Here is a 19613-nt window from a genome sequence, read left to right on the forward strand (position 1 = left end):
GACTCTATCCCATGAAGAATTAAAGCAGTTCTGAAGGTCACATGGATCCCGAATGCCTAGATCTATACAGAATCAAAAGGAACCTAAGAGCCTTTATCATGAACTAAATGTGGATTTGGCCTTCAAGCCAATAGCATCAAGTGCAGCATCTACCAAGGAGATCCTTTGTCCCCAATGGTCATTGACAAGACTGGCTACAGATACTGACTATGGAATGGAGCAATCATCAGCCACCTCCTCTACATGGATGACATCAAGCTGTACGCTAGGACTGAATGAGACATTGTTCACTGATCCACACCACCAAGATCTACAGCAACATCATTGGAATGTCATTTGGACTAGATAAATGTAGTCGGATGTTAACAAAGAGAGGAAAAGTAGTCAGAACTGAGGGAATTGCACTACCAGAAGGGAACATTGCAGACATTAAGGACGGCTACAAGTACCTGGGAATTCCACAGGCAAATGACAACCACAAATGAGAAATGGAAACTCCAACCACCAAATACCTGCAAAAGGTCAGGCAAATCCTGAGAAGTCAGTTGAACTGGAAGAACAAGATCCGTTTTATCAACAGCTACACCCTGCAGGTTATCAGGTTCTCTGCTGGGATAATAAGCTGACCAAAGGAGGAGATAGAGGCCACTGACATCAAGACAAGGAAGCTCCTCATCATGCATGGAGGGTTTCACCCCAAATCCAGCACCCCAAGACGTAACACTAAATGTAAGGAAGATTTGGGGAGTGTCAGAATCACTGTCCAGGATGTGACAACAAACATCCATGAGTACATAGGAAGATGGCCACAACCAAGGATGATGGCCAGAGCTAGCAAAAGAGCCCTGCATGGTGACATCCAGAAGTCCTACCAGTGGCTGGACAAAGCTGGACTGAAAGATAGCGCAGAGGCACTAATCATGGCAGCACAGGAACAAGTTCTGAGCACAAGATCCACAGAGGTTGGGGTCTAGACAGACAGACAAACTGGTGATAGATAATCACACGGACATAGTAGTGGTGGACGAGCAGAGGAAGACAGCGGTAGAGATAGATGAATGATGAAGAAAGTAACAAGTAACCAAGTAACAGAACTATAAGGAAGAAGGAACATGAGAAGCTGGAGAAGTTTCAAGGGAAAAGAACTCAAGAAGATATGGAGTGGGGAGGTAACAGTGGTCCCAGTGGTAATCGGAGCACTTGGTGCTGTGGCCCCCAAGCTAGGCAAGTGGCTCCAGCAGATCCCAAAAACAATATTCGAGATGCGCAGTCCTAGAAACAGCAGAGATACTGTGCAGGACCCTCAAGCTCCCAGGACTCTGGTAGAGCACCCGAGCTTGCAGGATAGAGCGCCCACAGGGGCAAGAGGGGATGTTCTTGCTAATAATTTTAGAGGTTTCTTCCCACTGATTGCCAAGGAACACAGAAAAGACCCTTAAACTAAGACCACCTTTTTTCAAACAACCTCAAATTTGGCTTTGCACTACAACTCATAGTTTTGAAGCCGACTGCATCTGATCTGACCTAGTTTTACTGATTCACTGACCTGTATGCTTTTCCATTTATCCTTTCCTTTTTCATTTCTCTAGGTACAAACAACACGCTTACCTGCCTCGAGGATGGTCTATGGTCCTTCCCAGAGGCTCTATGTGAGCTTCGTTGCCCAGCCCCTCCTCTTGTACCCAATGCTGTGCTGCAGACAAAACGTTGCCAGCAGTCAGACTTAAAAGTTGGCACACTCTGCAAGTACAAGTGCAGGCCAGGCTACCATGTTACCAATAAACCCAAGCGGTAAAGAAATAAACTGAAATTTTTTTTGTTCATTTTTTGCTACTTTGAAACTTTGTTCCCACATGAAATTAGGGTCTGCACGTGATTCAATTAATCATCTCTCTTTTCCTTTTAGGCGTGCATTCAAACGCCAGTGCACAGAAGACGGCACCTGGCTCGAGGGATCTTGCGAGCCCGTGACTTGTGATCCTCCACCTCCGATCTTCCATGGCTCCTATAACTGTACCAATGGGTTTCGTTTTGACAGTACCTGCACCCTAAACTGCTCTGACCCTGCTGGTAATACTGCTATCGCCGGCACAGGACGCTCTGCCCATACGGTGAGGCTGCTGCACCCTACTTGCAAGCAGGTCTGTCCATCTCTTTCCTCTCTGTCTATTCTTGCTTTGCCAGTGTCCTTGTCTTCTCTTTTTTATCTCTTCTTTGCACCCTCACAGTTCTTTTTTGTTTTGTTTGTTCAGCATAACTTAGTAATAAATAATATAATCACAGATAAATATAGTGCATTTAAAACAATTTGTACCACCAGGCTGATTCTCCAGGATTACTGGTAATGTTGTTTGTTTGGAAATCACTACAGACAAATTGTTATTAATATACTCTTGTGTAATATCATACATAATTACTAATGACCAATGATAATGTACTAAATTAACGAATTAATGACTGAAAAATAAGATACAGCCTTTATCCTGGCTGTTTTTTTCTGATACGTCTTTCTCTGCCCTGCCTGCTTTTCTCCCTGTCTCCCTTAGCCCTACTCAATTTGACGCCATGCTAATTAGATTGCTATTGATTTCCAGAACAGCCCTGCTGCCACAGACTTTTGAAATGTATACACCTTTTAATCTGTTCTGCTTCTTCGACGTTGTGGGTTGGATGCCTACTAAAAATTGGATTGTATTTCCCTGTACAGTGGCATGGCATCTCAGTGTCCTTGGCCTAGTAGTGTTTGTGCACCTGTGTGTATGTCTGTATGTGTATAATTATTTGTCTGTCAATATATGTGTTATTTTCAGGGCAAAGGGTCCAATGAGATCCGCTGTCGAAAAGATGGAAATTGGACAGGGTCGTTCCGCCTGTGCCCACACAGCCAAGGCCAGTGTTCTTTACCTCAAAACCTCCATTATAGCCTGCAATACTCATGCAAACGAGGACACGGCATAGGTCTGTATGCACAAATCTACTGTTACTTAATGCTTTTTTTATACTAGGTTCATCTTTCACACATTGCCAAACCATTGTGACATAGTCTCACAATGGTTTGGCAATGACGAGGAAAATAAATCTCGGCATTCGTGGTGTTGATCTTTCATTAGTGTAATTCTCTCTGTCACTTTGTCACACAAACAAACACAGGTGAGGAGTGTGAGCTGACATGTAGAGAGGGGAACAACGATGTTGTGATCCTCCCTCACAATATGACCGTAGGAAAAGTAATGAAGGAGCACTGGAGAAATCCACCTAAGTTGAAGGTAAGTTTGCATGTGTTTGTGTGCGCCTCACAGCTCTGAGAGACGCACTTCACGAAGTTCTGTGAAGCACAGCTCTTCTCCTTGGAATTTCACATATAGTTCCTTGATCCTGACTCCATCGCTTGCAATGCAAAATGCCAACCCAATGCCATACAAATATTTGGATTAGAGGCATAGCAACCTTTTAAAATGTATTCTTGACAACAAGTATGAAAACCTCCTGCTGCCCACTTTCCTTTCAGTCTTCAAGATGATATAGTAGTAGATATAGTGGAGAGATAATGAGGTACAAGAACTTTATTCCCAAGGTGTAAAGATTTTTTTCTAAATTCCAGTGTATTTGTCTTGCTGAAGAATTGTTGTGAGGAACTTGTTCTCACCCTCACTGCCACTGTGACCAACCTTATTCATTCAGGTTAATCACTGTTAAAGAACACTGAAGCTCACTGGTAATTGGCCTAATTTAGATATACCTTACAGGTACTTAAATAATAAAGTGTTCTTTTTTTGGCAGATAGCAAAACACAGAGGTAGGAGGCTGTGGTGGAGAAGGTCACATAGCACAGGACCGTACATTTTGTCTCTTTTGGGGCTCTCCGACACAACCATGGTGTCATTTGAGATATTCATGAAGATTATGGTTGAGGTCAGCAGCTGTGTAGAGGTACAGCTGGACTGTGTGTGTTGTCTAAATTCTAATTTTACTCTCAAAATGTATCAATGCCACAAATGTTGAATCTGCCTTAAGTACTTTTGTCAGCTTAATGCCCTTTTAGCTGTAGAACAAGAGACAGGTCTTACTAAATAGCATCGAGTTTTGAAACTAGAGAAGTCGCGCCTGACCAAAAGAGTACATTTTATTTTTCTCTTTTTTTTTCTCCGACAACACCTTTTGTTTCTGTTTCAGAGTCACACTGAGTCAGCAGTTGGTGGTGGATGCCGGGGGAGGGGTGGGTTAGGCCATGTGGACACGAAATGATCTGCTTTTATGGATTTGTGTAATTGATATGATTTGTGCTCAGGGGTCATTTCAAACCTGAGGTTATGCTGTTGGGTCCATCTGATAGTGTAAGAGAAGTCAGAGAAGTGATGTTGGTAGGATGACTGTTAAAGAGTAGGAAAGTGTGTTGAGGATAAGCGGTTAGAAGAGGTAAAGCTTTCAAGGTAATGACCACAAGTCTAAGCAAGTGTAATGTTTTGTTTTGTCCCTCCTTCTGCCAGCTCATCCTGTGTTGATATATCATAATTAATGCGAGCACACAGTCTCATCCCGAACATATACACGCAGTCATAAGCAACTACCGTAGCATCTAAAAGGGCTAACAGAAATTTGCCTTATGGCACAGGAGTGGCCAGGGGTGATCATAAATGATAAGAAATCAGTTTATATTCCTCCTAATGACTAATGGTCCTAGTCTGGCCACCCTATAAAAATGGTCTGCCACTCATGTGGCAAGATGTTCCCAATGGTAGCATGTTAGATTTGCGATCACATAATTGTCATAGTGCTATTACTGACATTAATGGTGAACCTTGTTCCTACTCAGTTAATTCTAGTATCAAAAAAAAGATGAAAAATAAAACTGAATGACCACCCAAGAGATAAGGATGCAAAAACACAGAAATACAAGATAAAAAGGGTATTAACAAAACAGAACAGAAGGATACTGCAGTAGTGGGAAGTGAAAAATAATAATAGTCATGGTGAAGGCTAACAGTTGTAATAACACCAGGAATGCTGTAAGTAGGAATTGGCAAACTATCCCTAGAGGGTGGAATTCTTCATGCACCATCTACAAGAGAATTAATGTCCCCACTTTCTAGTTCTACTTTGCTGAGCTGGAAATCAGCGTTGCCCACCTTAGTAAGTGATGTTGATTTATTGCCTTTAAACTAGTTGTATTTTGGTTCTTAGTGTGACCCACTTAGAATTCTCTCCTCCTTCTTTATCTCCACCTTCCCTCTTTCTTTTCCCTGTCTCTCTATCTATGACTACTCTGTGCCCTCAGCACCCTCCTCCCCCTTTATCAGCAAAATTACCCTGTCGGGCTTACTGCAGAATTAGTCATTTTCTATATGACATGACCTCTTCTGTGGTGGTGCTGAGATAGGGATCTATTTTTATGTGGTATCAGTCCCCTGGGGAGGCTTCAGAGGGTGAGGATCCCATACGTAGTGAGGGGTGAGGCCAGGCTACAATCATGGATTATCATGATTTACGACATTGCAGTGAGAGGAAAGAGAGAGAGAATGAGAGAGAAGGGGAGAGTTTCTAGATGACATCATCACTGTAGAGCACAAGAAGGAAAGAAAGAAAAAGTACAGCATTTGCAAAAAGTTTCACCTGAAATATAAAATAATGTTCTCAGTATTCCACCGTATATACTGACCATTAGAGCCCTTCCCTGTAGACGCACAGGCATACACACACACAGCAGGCATGTCTGGACTCAGCTATGCAGTACTATATCACAGTAGTAGAAGCATCACTCTCACAGCTCTCAGTTGCCCTCAGATGCTATGTTGTTGATTCTCTCCACCTTGAAGCCTGTATCTTTCTTTTTGCATTGATTTGCTGACACGACTGTAATGAAAAATACCTTAGTTTGCAGCAACAAAAGAAAAGAATGTCAACTTTGTGAGATATTGGGGCACAATGGATCTGAAAAATGGACCAGCTGAGGTCAGCGGGGTTTTGCTGCAAATGGTGCTTTTGGTCATGGCCAGTACTATATAAGCTCGATTTACATATCCTATAAGCAAAGCATCTGTTTGCCTGTTCACGTACAAATTCCCAACATGGGACACAGACTTTATGAGGTCACAGTCGTGAAATTAAAAATGCCCTTTCATCGTCATGTAACTATTTACACCCTTTACACCCTTATATTCTTGTACAGTGTATGCTTAGAAGGGTGCATTAGCACATATAGCTGTACATTCAGTGTACACATTGCTGTCCACCTGCCCTGAGCACAAATGTGTTCTGCTGCATTTCGAAGAGAAACACAGCAGGAGAACAGAATGGGATTCCACACATTCTGCAAAGATATTAGATAACCTGGTCCTCTTACCTCTGTGCTTCTGTCTTTCTCATGCTTCCAGTTCCTTATCCTCCTGGGGGTATGACTAAGTTATAAAAAACATTTTTTTTTAAGTTATGTCTTTTAAAAATCAATTTACTCGGTTTCAGTGTAAAGCAAAGGAGGCTTCACAAAAAAGCTTCTATGAGTAGCACATGAGCTCTTTTGATAACGTCTATGTTTCCCTGTCTTAGGGGTGTGTCCGTGCACAGCTTAAATGTGCCCATTGAGTTTAGTACGGTTAGGGATTATGTGGCCTGAAATCTGGGAAAAAAGGACAAACTCCTGGCAGGAAATAAATTGTACAGAGCAACTTTTCAAGCGTCAGTGTTTCTTTGTTTCAACCCACAAATGTTGATTTATCTTACAGAGTATTATCTGTACAATGGGGCTGAAATGGTATCCACACCCAGAATTCCTCCACTGCATCAAAGGATGTGAGGTAAGGCATACAAAAATTTAATTTTCATACCTACTTTCTTGACTCAAACACAGGATATATGGTGTGTAAAGCTTTCGGTACTACCTTCTGTATTTAGTCCACCCTGAATGCTTATTAAGAATTAAGAGGGTACGTAGCAATCAGGTGCTGCTGATCAAATGCACTTGATTAATTGCTCATCAACAAGTGAGACTGGAACTTTCAGATGTGTGCTAACACAATGCTGCAATCTACTTATAACTGGACATCCGAGCAGATTCATCCCAAGGTCAGAATGTTAAAATTCATAACAGTAGAATTAGAAAAAAGCCTGAACAAGTGTGGCTTGTTTGGAAGGGTTCCTGGGCAAATATGGAACAGTTTAGGGGTGGTGATTTGGGCTTGTTTTATAGACACAGGACCTGGACAGTCACTAAGTTGACCGTAAACTTCTCTCCATAGCAAAGGATTCTAGAATCAAATGTGAGGCCTGTGAAACACCAAAACCTTTCCCAAGACTGGGTCATTCAACAGGACAATGATCCCAAGAATAGTAGCAAATCTACCACAGAATGGCTGAAAAAAGTAAATAATCAAGGTGTTGATTATATCTGCAAATGTTGATTAACTAACATAGTTCTGTAAAGAAGAGTGGGCCACATTTCCTCCAAGTCTAAAAAAGTCTGATAAAATCATATTATCATATTATCATATTACTTGAAATTATTATTTCAAGTAATAATGGTAAAGGTGATAAAGGTGGATATATCCATCCATCCATTCGCTTCCGCTTATCCTTTTCAGGGTCGCGGGGGGCGCTGGAGCCTATCCCAGCTGTCATAGGGCGAAAGGCGGGGTACACCCTGGACAGGTCGCCAGTCTGTCGCAGGGCTAACACATAGGGACAGACAACCATTCACACTCACATTCACTCGCACATTCACACCTAGTGGCAATTTGGATTAATCAATTAACCTATCCCCACAAGCTGCATGTCTTTGGACGGTGGGAGGAAGCCGGAGTACCCGGAGAGAACCCACGCAAACACGGGGAGAACATGCAAACTCCACACAGAAAGACCCCGGCCTGATGGTGGAATTGAACTCAGGACCTTCTTGCTGTGCGGCAACAGTGCTAACCACCGTGCCACCGTGCTGCCCATATATATGCTACTAAATCATGTGGTATGGTTAGAGTTTCACAGAACTGGAAAGAGTCCTGTGAAAACTTTCTTTTTTACATCAGTGTAGATGAGTTATAAGTAAAATCCTCAGACAATAGTTGAAGAAAGAAAACCAAGCAAGTCCATAATGAGCTTTCTTCCTTCTGGGACATATTGCTGTTATTAACAACTCTGCACAGGGACAGAAAACATTAGGCACTCACAAGTCATTTAAACATGTTGCTGATACACAGGTGTCTCTTATCAGCTATATATATATATATATAGCTATAATCTGGTGTAATGCCTCCTGAAATAATTTACACACATGACTGTGTCATTATGCTATGTTTTTCCCTCCATTAATGGGGCATTCACAAGTGAATGCAACATCTGAAGGAATTCCACCTTACTTCATGGAAGAATGATATCATCCACTCATTTTGGCCAATTGGATAACCTGATTGGTAACCCAAGCTGAGAGGGTGGGGCCAACCCAATAAATCAAATTACTGGAGCATTTTGTGCAGTGAATAGTTTATGGTGTCCTCAGTTTGATTTACGGGTCTGGGCGACTAAGGGCTTAAAGAGTCAGATTGAAGAATGAGGAAAATGTAATGTATCAGATTTATCAGCAAATTTATCCAGAGGCTTCTAAAAGCCCCAAAATGCTCAAGAGAAAACAGCAAAAGACTCTGAGAGTTGTGGCAGCAATTAACAAGGCAGGATGTTCTTAGCTCAGTGTCTGTGCCTAATTGCTTGGCTCTTTCTCTTTGATATAGCCATTCATGGGAGACAACTACTGTGACTCAGTAAACAACAGAGCCTTCTGTAACTACGATGGAGGAGACTGCTGCCAATCGACTGTCAAGACTAAAAAGGTTAGTGGCATTTATTTACCTGGAAATTAGACCCAACCCCCCCCCCCCCCCCCCCCCCTCTCAAAAAAAGTACTTATCCCACCTCCTGCATATGTTTTTATCATTTTACTCTACTGCTATGCATTCGGTGGAGGTTGCATGATATCTTTAATAAGCTTTGATACTTGTGAAAATCCTATTTTCAGTGTACTGTAATGAATCACAGTGCTCTGCTGAAAGGTATAGTATTTCAACCTTTGGACGATCTCTAAACAATTTCTTCCTTCCATTGTCTTGTGTGCACTGGTAGACAGATTACAGACCCTGAATTCAAGAGAGTGGGAGGTTTTAGACTTCATCAATAGTGCTCGCAAAATACCACTTGCTGCGGTATTTTGTTACTTAATCTGTTATTTTGTATAGTGTGTTCACACAATTATGTGAAATTTGGGTAGTAATTTTACTTTATTTTTAGTATTTTTAGACTATTTTAAGTAAAGGCTGTAGTTATTTGATGAGTACATCTTACTTACTTTACTACCTCATTCTAATAATAAAAGAGAACTGTCATTTTATCTATGCATTCGTTTAATCTTTCAAGAATTTTGTTTTCTATTTTTAAAATTCAGCATTGCCTTTTTAAAAAATGATGATTTCTGTGGTATTAACTCCCTAAATTCTGAGTGGTACTTTGCCTGTCTCATCCCTGCCAGCTATTGGCAAGAATTATAGATGGATGTGTAGTTTAGCTTCTGGGCTGCAGCATCTGCTTTCCTGGCCTGGCCTGTTTCTCTGAATCTGGTGAAAGACTTTGGTTGTACTCCCGGCATATCCATCTGTATGTCTGGCTAGATTTATATTGAAATTGATGTCTATCACTGGATATGTCACTGTGTCTTAGTGGACAGCTTTGTCGTATCCCAATTTCATGTTTTTGGGATACATATATAAATATTTAGTAAGGTTGTTAGTTAGCAACTTCATCTTTAGCATCTATCTATTAAATCACTATGAATCTATCTTAAAATACAAATTCTTTAATTTTCTTCTTCTATTTATGTGCTATTGGCTTCTATCAGAATGCGATTCAAAATTTGAGTCTTTGAGTTCTTTCTTTTATAAGTTAACTATCAAATCTAAGCCATTGTATTCCAAATGCAGCAGAGAGTTGATGAATTGTTATCAAATTGCAAAATCTTCTGACCCTTTGGGCAGAACTTGCATAACGCACTTTTGTTGATGGATCCTATCAGGAGAACAGGCCTTATTTTTTGAGAGTTAGAAGTTATACATCAAAGGGTAGCATGGTCTAATGTTATGTTTGGATGGAGCAACACATCTACAGTTTAAAACTGAAATGCTTTTGAAGGTTTTGACATCTGTGTCTATGTTCCAGAAATTGTTTAGACTAGCTGAACGCTAAAGAAATCTTGAAGCACAATCAAAAAGCAGTGTCCTCCACAAAGGCTTATACTCTATACTCTAAATTTAAGAAATTAAATTTGTATCAAAATTTAATGGGTCCTTCTGTTGCTCATATACCGCATGCACCAAATTTGATTACATTTCACTAGGTTTCAGGGTAACCTTGCTTTCAACTACACATACACACAAATTACATGGGCCAGTGCCCTGCCAAAACAAATGTCTATGCCCCATCTCAAAACTTCAAAGAAAGCGATCCCCATCTGCACTAGTTTTAGCATTTTTTTCTTTGCCCATACTCTACTTCTTCACCAAGAAATCAATTTGGAAGTTTATGCATGGTCTTGTCAACAAGAAGACAGACAAACCTACAAAACTCAGTAACATCAGAAATACATTTTTGCATTTTGCATTCATTGAAAAATGCTTTTCAAACCATGTGCACAAAGAAGTAATCTCCTCATTTTATAACTGTCAACCACAGAGCCACGTACTGCACAACACAAGATCAACAGATTCAGAGAAACCTTTAACTATATTGACAGCGTACTCTATATTAAACTTGAGCAATAGTTTTAAAGAAAAAGTCTCAGTATATATCAATATAAGAAGACGCATGCGAGAGAGATATACTTTTTAACACACAGTCCCTGAGGTTTACAGGTTTTAAAAGAAAATTGAACAAAGAAACATTAGGCAAAGAGAAACATTTTGTGAAACCACCCTCGTAGTCAGTAACAGCTGATAAAGATCTGCCGATACTTTATTTCTTCCTTGGTGACGCTCTCCAGGCCATTCACCACAGCAACCTTCAGCTGCTCTTTGTTGCCGGGTCACTCTGCCTGTAGTCTTGTTTTAAATCACTATGAATGAATTTTTAATGGGATTTATGGCTGACTTGGTCAGTTAAGGAAATTCTTGATTGTTTTTGGTTGCTTTTGGCTGTTTGTTACAGACCTGAATGATGAAATATCATACATTTATATATATTTGTCTCAGTTTGAACACACAAATATTATTGTAACATCTTGCAACAAAAAAAGTGGAATTGTGTCTCAAGTCCATTTAGTATGTGTGATTCTTAGTATTCAATAGTACAGCATGCAAGTTTACACACAGCTTGTAATCTACAGTTTGTTTATTATGACTTTTCTTCCCCTGCTGGGGCTCAGACCACCTGCTGCTGGTAATCATATATGGACACGCCTCTGCCCAGGCTGAGGGGAAAAGAGCATTTCTAACATTTCCCCAAATAACTTTGTTGCCTCCTAATACTTCAATATATTGGTAATAGATAGAATAGTAGTAATATGCTATTTATCAGCAAAAATGTCGAGCAAAGTATGGTTTTACTTTCCAGAACCTCAATTGTTGTGGAGGAATCTTGCAAGGCTTAATGCTATAGTATTTCTAAGCCAAAGAAACAGCATACTGAAAGTCAATAGTGTGATCCACAAAACTTGTACAAAACTATTACTGAAATAACTACACAAATTAAGCGTGAAACCATCCAGTGAATGCTATTATTACTAATAGTCATACTAGAAATAACAATGAGGTGAAGATAAGCTCCGTGATCTGCTATAATTCTTAATTTTCAAAGAAATTGGAAAGTTTTATCCGTTTTTCTTAATGACTCTAGGCTGTTCCCCTGGGTTTACACCTGAACAATGCTTGTCCAAATTCTATTTAAAGACATTATGCATGGACTGCAACTACAACTGGCTGGTGTTTTCCACTAGTGGGTCCCCTGCAAATTATTCAAGGCATTTAAAAAAAATTATTCTGAAATAACCAGTTGTAATTTGATTTATCAGATGCCAGGAGCAAGGGGCAAGGAAAGGTTACTGTGGGTGAGAAAGAAAAAGGAAACACTAAGGAATTAAGCTGATATGTGAAATTGATATAGGAACAAAGGAAAACCAGATGTTTGACATTAATCCCTTTTCTTGCGAGCACATTGCTTAATTGATGCTTTTTGCTCGCAAACACATGTTGCTTAATGTCTTGGCCAATATAAACATACCTTGTTTTCACGAAACTCAATTTAACCTGAATGCGAGTTTTAAATTATTACATTTTAACAGCCTTCCTGACAATCTTTATATGTTACTTTGATATCGCTGCCCATATTTCCTCTCTATTTATTGTTTTAGTACTTGCGTTAATAAGACATTTGGATTTAGTTGTTTATCTCATATTCTCACAATCATTCCTTTTTGATCAACTCAGACAAGTCAGTTACAGGGCGTTTTGCACCTGATGCTTATTTTCTACAATCCATGGCGATTAACCCAGGACAGAGATTCATAAAAAAAATATGTTATATATAATAAAAACAAATGTGTAACTCATTACAGATTCTGCTTCTCTGACCTGCTGATTAATGCTTTTCCCAGCTGACAAAGACAGACAGTTTTTATCTCTTCAGAGTGAAATCAATGTTCCCATTCAGACCTCAAATAAAGACATTGTTCCAGCTCGCTTACATGTGCCTAAACACGTATTTCATCAACAAAGGTTTTGTTTCTGTGACACTGTGATTTTTTTTTCTTGTTGTTAGCTAGAAATTTTTTTTAAGTCATCCACAGTTGTCTTAATCAGAGACAATAGCATAATCCTTTTTTGTCTGTCTTTGATACAGTACATTTACTCTGCTATAATGAAATACAGTTCCACGCATTAAATTAAATGAAGTTATTTGTGAGGTGTAAATTGCATTTTTTTTATATTTAAGTACCTGTGCATTAAATTTACTGACTAGAGACAAAAATAACTTTTTGATTTTTTTTGCAATATCTCCGATGTCTCTTTGCAGTAGGCTCCTTGACCCGGCTGGTTGTATTCTGGTTATATCCTATGTAAAAGCAAGGTTACTGAGTGCACACGTTGGTTTGCCATTAAATAGCCCTCTTCCGACAACTATGTCGCTATTTATGGATGTAAGTGTTGATGTGAATTTCTGTTCAATGTGATTTTCTGTATATGTAGACAGCAACAGTTTCATCAGATGTATAACATGTAATTGCCAACGTTACCCCACTGCACTCTCCAGCTAACTGCTATTTTGTCTCTGTCCTGACAGCCACGTGGTTAATTTACACAGATAATGAATTATAAAAGTTGTAATGTAATTGCACTGTAATAAAATTTCATAAATAAAGCAAAACCAACAGATAAATTATTGTGAGAGAAGAAGAAGTGAAAGCTGTGTACTAAATAGAAATGCTGTCATGCAGTTAGCATTTTTTTAACATTAGCGTCAGCATTTAGGAAATATTTACTAGTTGTGGCTCTGGCAGTACAACTAGTACAAACTTTTTCTACATAGACAACAAAACCCAAACGCCAGTCAATGCCGTAACACAAAATAATTGTTCGTTAATGTTGTTTGTGTAAGCTAGCTAGCTTTTGCCATCACCTTCGACGCTGAAAATGAATCTTTCTTCCGCTGGCTTCTTAACGTAGCTAACATGGTGACCATTGAGGGTGAGAAGAGTAGTTTTTAAATACCTTTTTGTCTAGTATGAATAAACTGAGTAAAGGTGGTGCAGTGTAGAGAGCGTGAATGCACATAGGAGCCGTGATAGTAGCCTACAGAAGAATGAGAACCAGCAAAGGCCTTCTCAAAGACTAATGGAAAACTCCATAGGAGCCCAACGCCCCACCCCCATCTCTGCATTCCCTCATTCATTATCTCATTATCATGCAGTCTTCCCTTCACACATTCCCACTTTCAGTCACTTGGGTTGTCTTTTTTTTTCTCACTCTCGCTTAATCTAATTCACACACAAACAAAACGCACCTGAACAGACACAAACCATCAGTTACTGGTCATTCAGTAGGAATTTTACTCTTGCTTGTTATTGTTCCCAGTGTATGTCATTGAACTTACTGGTGCTTTATTTTCATAAAACCACAGACAGATCTTGTTTGCCTGATTACTTCTATTTACTTCTCTATTTTGGTAACAGAACAAAATGGTTTTCCAACATGCACTCATCATCGTATATCTTTTCTATGATTTGAGTCCGTCCAGCAAGTCTATGGATAATAAATAGATAAATCAACAAGTATTCACCCTCACTTCTTTATTCTGCAACCAAAATCCAAAAAGGTCATGTAATGGTCAGTAGTTTATCATTTTTATGTCAGTTCAATGATGGAAGAGATACAACACAATTCATGAAAACATCTGTACACCCCAGTTAATGAAAGCCGCTTAAAGTGACTTCTTTACCGCTGTTGCACGATTGTTTATTATTATGCTCTCCGGCATCACAATCCATGCCTCTTAAAATGTAAACTGATTCAACAGTTCAATGTGAAAAATCTTAATGTTTGGAATGTAATACAATTTCCTCCAGACACAATCCGGAGCACTTTGTTTTCTTACCAAACAAAATCATATTAAAGGAATTATGTAATTTTCACTTAAGTTTTCCAGAGCTTTCTCTTTTTGCATGTTCGTTCAGAATTTATTCCCGATAAGAGCTGAATAACAGCTGGAAGGGGGAAAAAATAAGGGGAAAATGTACTGAAAAGCAACGGACCTCGTTTACTTTTCTTCCACTTCCCAGCAAATACTGCTATATCCCTTTGTTTTGGTAATGATTTGTGTATTAGGAGTTCTGGATGACTTGCTGTGTGTTGTTCAACCCCAGGAGCTTTGAAGGTGCAAGGACTGGCTGCACGTAAGGTCACCACAGGATCTCCCCTTAATAGTTGCAAGCTGTTGGCTGGATTTGGACAGGCAGAGAGGAGAGGAAGTAAGGGTTATGGAGTGTGCCTTTCTGAGGGTTCCCTGCACAAGACCCTTTTTAGCCCCCCCACCACCTATTTTGGAAGGAATTCCTTTCTTGGATATAGTTGGCCTCTCTTTGAGAACATTTTATGAATGTGCCTGTATGTTTTTCTGTCTGATTTGGGTCTCGGGTGGGCGCTGAGATCTTTCCCAGCCCCTCGCCGCTGTTTACCACTCTCAGTCTAGCACAAGTATGCTCAACATATGATTTGCTATGTGTCATGACTGATGCTTTTTGTTCAGGTGACAGTCTGATATCTACTAACCGCTATGGCTGCAATCCATCTTTTGAAACAAAAACAAATCCTGTCTCTATGTAAGTCACCTGGAAACACACAATCTTTAACACATGATCTTTTATGAAAAGTGGCTGTTGCTTTTCCACATGGAGGCCAGTGTACTGTGATAGAATTCAGATTTTAATGGCATAGTTTCCTTTAATTCCTACTATTTATTTGTATGAGTATGGGGAGCAAGGACTGAAGGTGGACTGGGCAAAAAAGCATGAGAGAGAGGGGAATATAAAGAGCAGGGCTTTTCTACACAGCTGAGCAAAGGTAGTTACACAGCTGGAGGACACACTCCCCACAGGTTTTAGGGGTTTAGGCTGGTAACGGATGCCAAGTGCTTGCATTTGAATTGCCAAAAGTTAGTTATGTGTTCTTTGGTTCTTAAGTGGCTCTTTTTCCTTCCATATCTAATCTGTAACAACTTTATTTTTGCCCATTGTTCTTTCTGTCTCTCGCTCTCATTCCAATTTTGTATTTATAGCATAAGTCTGTGACTTTTAATTTAAATTTCTTAATGGCCTCGGTTATCTCAGACTCATATACTTGTAAGATTTCACTGATAATTAATTTTTAGGTTTTTCAGTACACTAGTGCTCTTGGTGCTGTGACAAACAATTCTTTGAAATCTTCAGACCTGTGAATGTAATATATGAATGTAGGAGCATGAACATGCCACTGGTTAGGTTTTGCTTATATCTTAAATTCTAGATAAAGACTGAATAAGAAAGCAAAACATCTGTATTAACACACTCTAATCTATAATGACATGTAAGCAGCCATATATATTTTTATAATTCCCTCTAATAATCTTATTTATGTAATTTACGTAATAAACAGTTTGGTATCTCTAGATCTCTAGATAAGCCATTTCCCTTTCTCCCAGCCCTTTGCCCAAAAAGCCACCTTCTTTCCTTTAAGCGCTGGCTTAAACGCACAAACTGCAAACACAGACATGTCAATAGGAACTCTGTTATTTCGTCCTGTTCCTGAAATTGAAGGATGTGGCTCTGACAAAGTCTGTGTTCTTCTGAAGGGCTTTCATGTTGCTGTCAGTGGGTGTCCTCGCACAGGCCTTCTCTAGCCCAGGGACATAGGGCAGCACGATGGCCCCCAGGCCCACAAGGCCAGTCAGTCAGTCTAATTTCCCAGCCACCCTGAGAGAACCTTAAGTCAGGGCCAGATGTGGCAGCTGGCGCAGCCACCCTGGAGGTCAAGGTCAAAGGAAACCATGTCAAATTTGCCACCCACCATCACTCTCTAGATTGAGAGATAAACAGAACTGCCCTTGGAGGAGAAATAAAGGAATGGGAAGTGTATTGAGATATTGTGCTGCAAGAGAAGGGGAATAATAAAGCAAGACACAGCAAGCGAGACACTCCAAAACAAACAATGTGGAAGTGTGAAACTCAGAATTTTTGTAATTAAACTAGGAAAGAGTTGTACGGGAATGAGGAACCCCATGTTCTTGGCTTCAAAATGCTACAAAGGAAACTCTGGTCATGCATTTGACAGCTGTTTTTGAAGTGTGTCTGGCCTTGGGCTTGTAAAGTCATCACACGTAGGCCTCATTTTCTCAGAGGAGTCTGGGCACTGCCCACCTGGCCCTGACATTAAGAACACCGCCCCCACACATAAACAACTTATTTTATACCTAATTTCAAAGGAGAACCTGCGTCACTGCTCCTCTGTGACTAGCATGCTCCCCCACAGACCCGCTGTCAATAAAGTCCCAATTCTTAAAATTATTGCCCCTATTTTATGTCATTTGGCACCAATGAAGGTATAACATTTTGGTTGTAAGCATTTTCTTTTAACTGCAATCTAAAGCAATTTCAAATTTTGCTTTTCTAATTTTTTTTTAGAAAAGTACTATGAAATCAAATTTTTTATATATATATTATAAGGCTAGCACGCCTTATTTCAGTCATGCAAGCCTTGAAGCGGGTCACTGACCCCTGGAAACTACTGGCCACTGTGGAAAAGTGTATAGTAGATGTATAATACAAGTTGCTGGCAGCTGCTAGTGTGAAACTGTCACAAACTGGTATGTAGCGGTATATGGCATATTGGTAAATGGCGCTACACAGAAAATCTCTTTGCAAATGCGTCGGTTTCTAGCAGGTAGCTGCAGTCACCAGAAGTTTGCACAATCACCAACTACTAGTGAGTACAAGTAGTTGACATTAGTTTCCAAATTATTGTTAGACAGTAGCTCTCGCTGGTCAGGAAGACTACTGTCGTATCTGCAAACACTCATCAAGTGGTAATGAAATTCTGTACAATGTAAACTGTACACTGGATATGAGCAGATTCCATGCAAAATGAAACGTGTGGCTGAGGAAAAAAGGCTACGCATTAGAATGCTTGACTCCAAACTAAATGCTGTTCCTTAACACTGCAACCAACACATTTCAAAAGATGCAGTAGCCAAATCAATGCTACAGGGTGTTTTTGGTGCAGCACCCTCTTTTTGACTCACTGGAGATAGCCAGCAACCTCCAAAAACCACTTTCCAAGCGATCAGAGGATACATATTTTTCCTAGCCACTGGAAGCTGGTTGACTGATCTTTACGCCTTTGTGGCTGAAGCTGTAATAGCTTAGAGACTGTTTGCTTATCAGCAGGCCACCTTTCTTCCAGTTTTACCTCACTCTCCCAAGCTTTGGACCTCTGCACTACACAATTCCATTATAGTTAAACTGAATCTAATGAAAACTATCAGAAACTTGAAGATCTGATAAAATTGTTTAGTTGTAGACAGGAAATCAATCAGTGTGTGATTGTAGATCAAATTAAGTTTTTAACAGCATCTTTTAGTTAATGGGAAATTCAAATTTTTAGATAGTATGAGCTCATGGTGTAATTTGTAAGATGGCATAGGAGTAGTCTCAGTAATTATACAGCAGCTACTCCGTATTTAGTTAATAGCACAATGATCCTCTCCTGGAAACAACTCATCCTCTAGTAGCCAGATAGCTTTCACTAATAGCTGTCTTTGTCTTGAGACGTGCTGTTAGAATCTGCTGGTTGCACTGACCAGGTTCTATACATTTTCAGTGTATACTGAAACTCATTGTGCAAAAAATGAAGTATCAGTCTGCTCTAACGTGAAAGAAATGACATTGATAGCAAGCCTAGGACAAAATGCAGACATCCTTGGTTCACCGGCTGCCTTTCACTGCTTGGACCACACGTGTTTCTTGTTTGGCCTGCAGATGAAGGACACATTTTGTGTACCGAATCAGCTGAAGCAGGCCCCCCAAGAGGTGGGCAGACAAGTCAGCAGCAGCTGGTGCTAGTGACGCATTACCATCGTTATCTAGTGACGTCAAAGCCAGAGGCAATGTCCACTGATCTTCCGGTTCTGTGTTCACCTGCAGGATTTCACTTTGACATAAGACTATCAGAAAAAACAAGGGGATCAATTGCTGTAATAGTATGGTTAATATCATGAGTCTTCTATGAGCAGAAAATGTTGAAAAAAAGACCAAACACTTACCTAAAGTCACCTCATAGTAGAATGACACTACTGTTTGATGGCATCACATAAAGTACTGCAAATTTCTAGCATGAAAAGACTTGTTAGATGTAATTGCCCATTAGTTTCATGGTGCTACCCTTCTCAGACATTTTTTTTTCTTATTTTCATATTTTACCACCCCAATTTCAAAAAAGCTGGAATGTTGTGTAAAATGTAAATAGAAACCAGTTGCTGGACATTTGGGAGAGGAATGTTGTCCAGTTCTTGTCTGATAGAGGATCCTAGCTGCTCAAACAGTCCTGGGTCTTCTTTGTTGTATTTTTCTTTTCATGGTTCGCCAAATGTATTCAGTTGGTGAAAGATCTGGACTGCAGGCAGGCCAGTTCAGCATCTGGACATTTCTACTATGAAGCCATGTTGTTTGACAGGCCTTGATTAAAAACATGTCATCCATATGGGAGTATATATTGCTCTAAAACTTGTATATGGCATTCAATATCGATGCATCTTTGCAGATGTGCAAGCTGCCAGTTTACACATCTCTTATGTATCCCATAACATAAGAGATGCAGGCTTTTGAACTGAGCAGTTACATCAAGTGGGATGGTCCCTTTCCTCTTCATGGTCCAGAGCATACAGCATCCATGTTTTCAGTAAATAAATACAAGTTTGATTGCTGTGACCAAAGAGCAGCATTGAACTTTGGTTCATTTAAAATGATAATATGGCTTCTTCTTTGAATGACAGAGCACACAAAGGATTTCTGGAACTGTTCCTGAAATCATGCACTGATAACAGAATCATGCCAGTTTTTAATGTAG

General features: G+C 39.8%; 1 protein-coding gene across 2 annotated transcripts in view; it reads left to right on the plus strand.

The window, feature by feature from the left end:
- The window catches only part of pappaa (pregnancy-associated plasma protein A, pappalysin 1a), a 104571-nt gene that overhangs the window by 78084 nt on the left and 6874 nt on the right, over window positions 1-19613 (plus strand). Inside the window, exons 16-21 of one of the 2 annotated variants that reach the window (XM_085463838.1) lie at window positions 1590-1791; window positions 1907-2141; window positions 2811-2958; window positions 3151-3266; window positions 6720-6791; window positions 8715-8813. In XM_085463838.1, coding sequence (XP_085319964.1) covers window positions 1590-1791; window positions 1907-2141; window positions 2811-2958; window positions 3151-3266; window positions 6720-6791; window positions 8715-8813 — 872 coding nt within the window. The remainder of the gene's footprint in view (window positions 1-1589; window positions 1792-1906; window positions 2142-2810; window positions 2959-3150; window positions 3267-6719; window positions 6792-8714; window positions 8814-19613) is intronic. The other variant, XM_085463839.1, reaches the window with a different exon arrangement.

The sequence above is a fragment of the Copadichromis virginalis genome, linkage group LG7 (assembly GCF_057382275.1).
Source record: "Copadichromis virginalis isolate Kocher_CV1m ecotype Utaka linkage group LG7, C_Virginalis_male_GT1.1, whole genome shotgun sequence".
NCBI classification, from domain to species: domain Eukaryota; kingdom Metazoa; phylum Chordata; class Actinopteri; order Cichliformes; family Cichlidae; genus Copadichromis; species Copadichromis virginalis.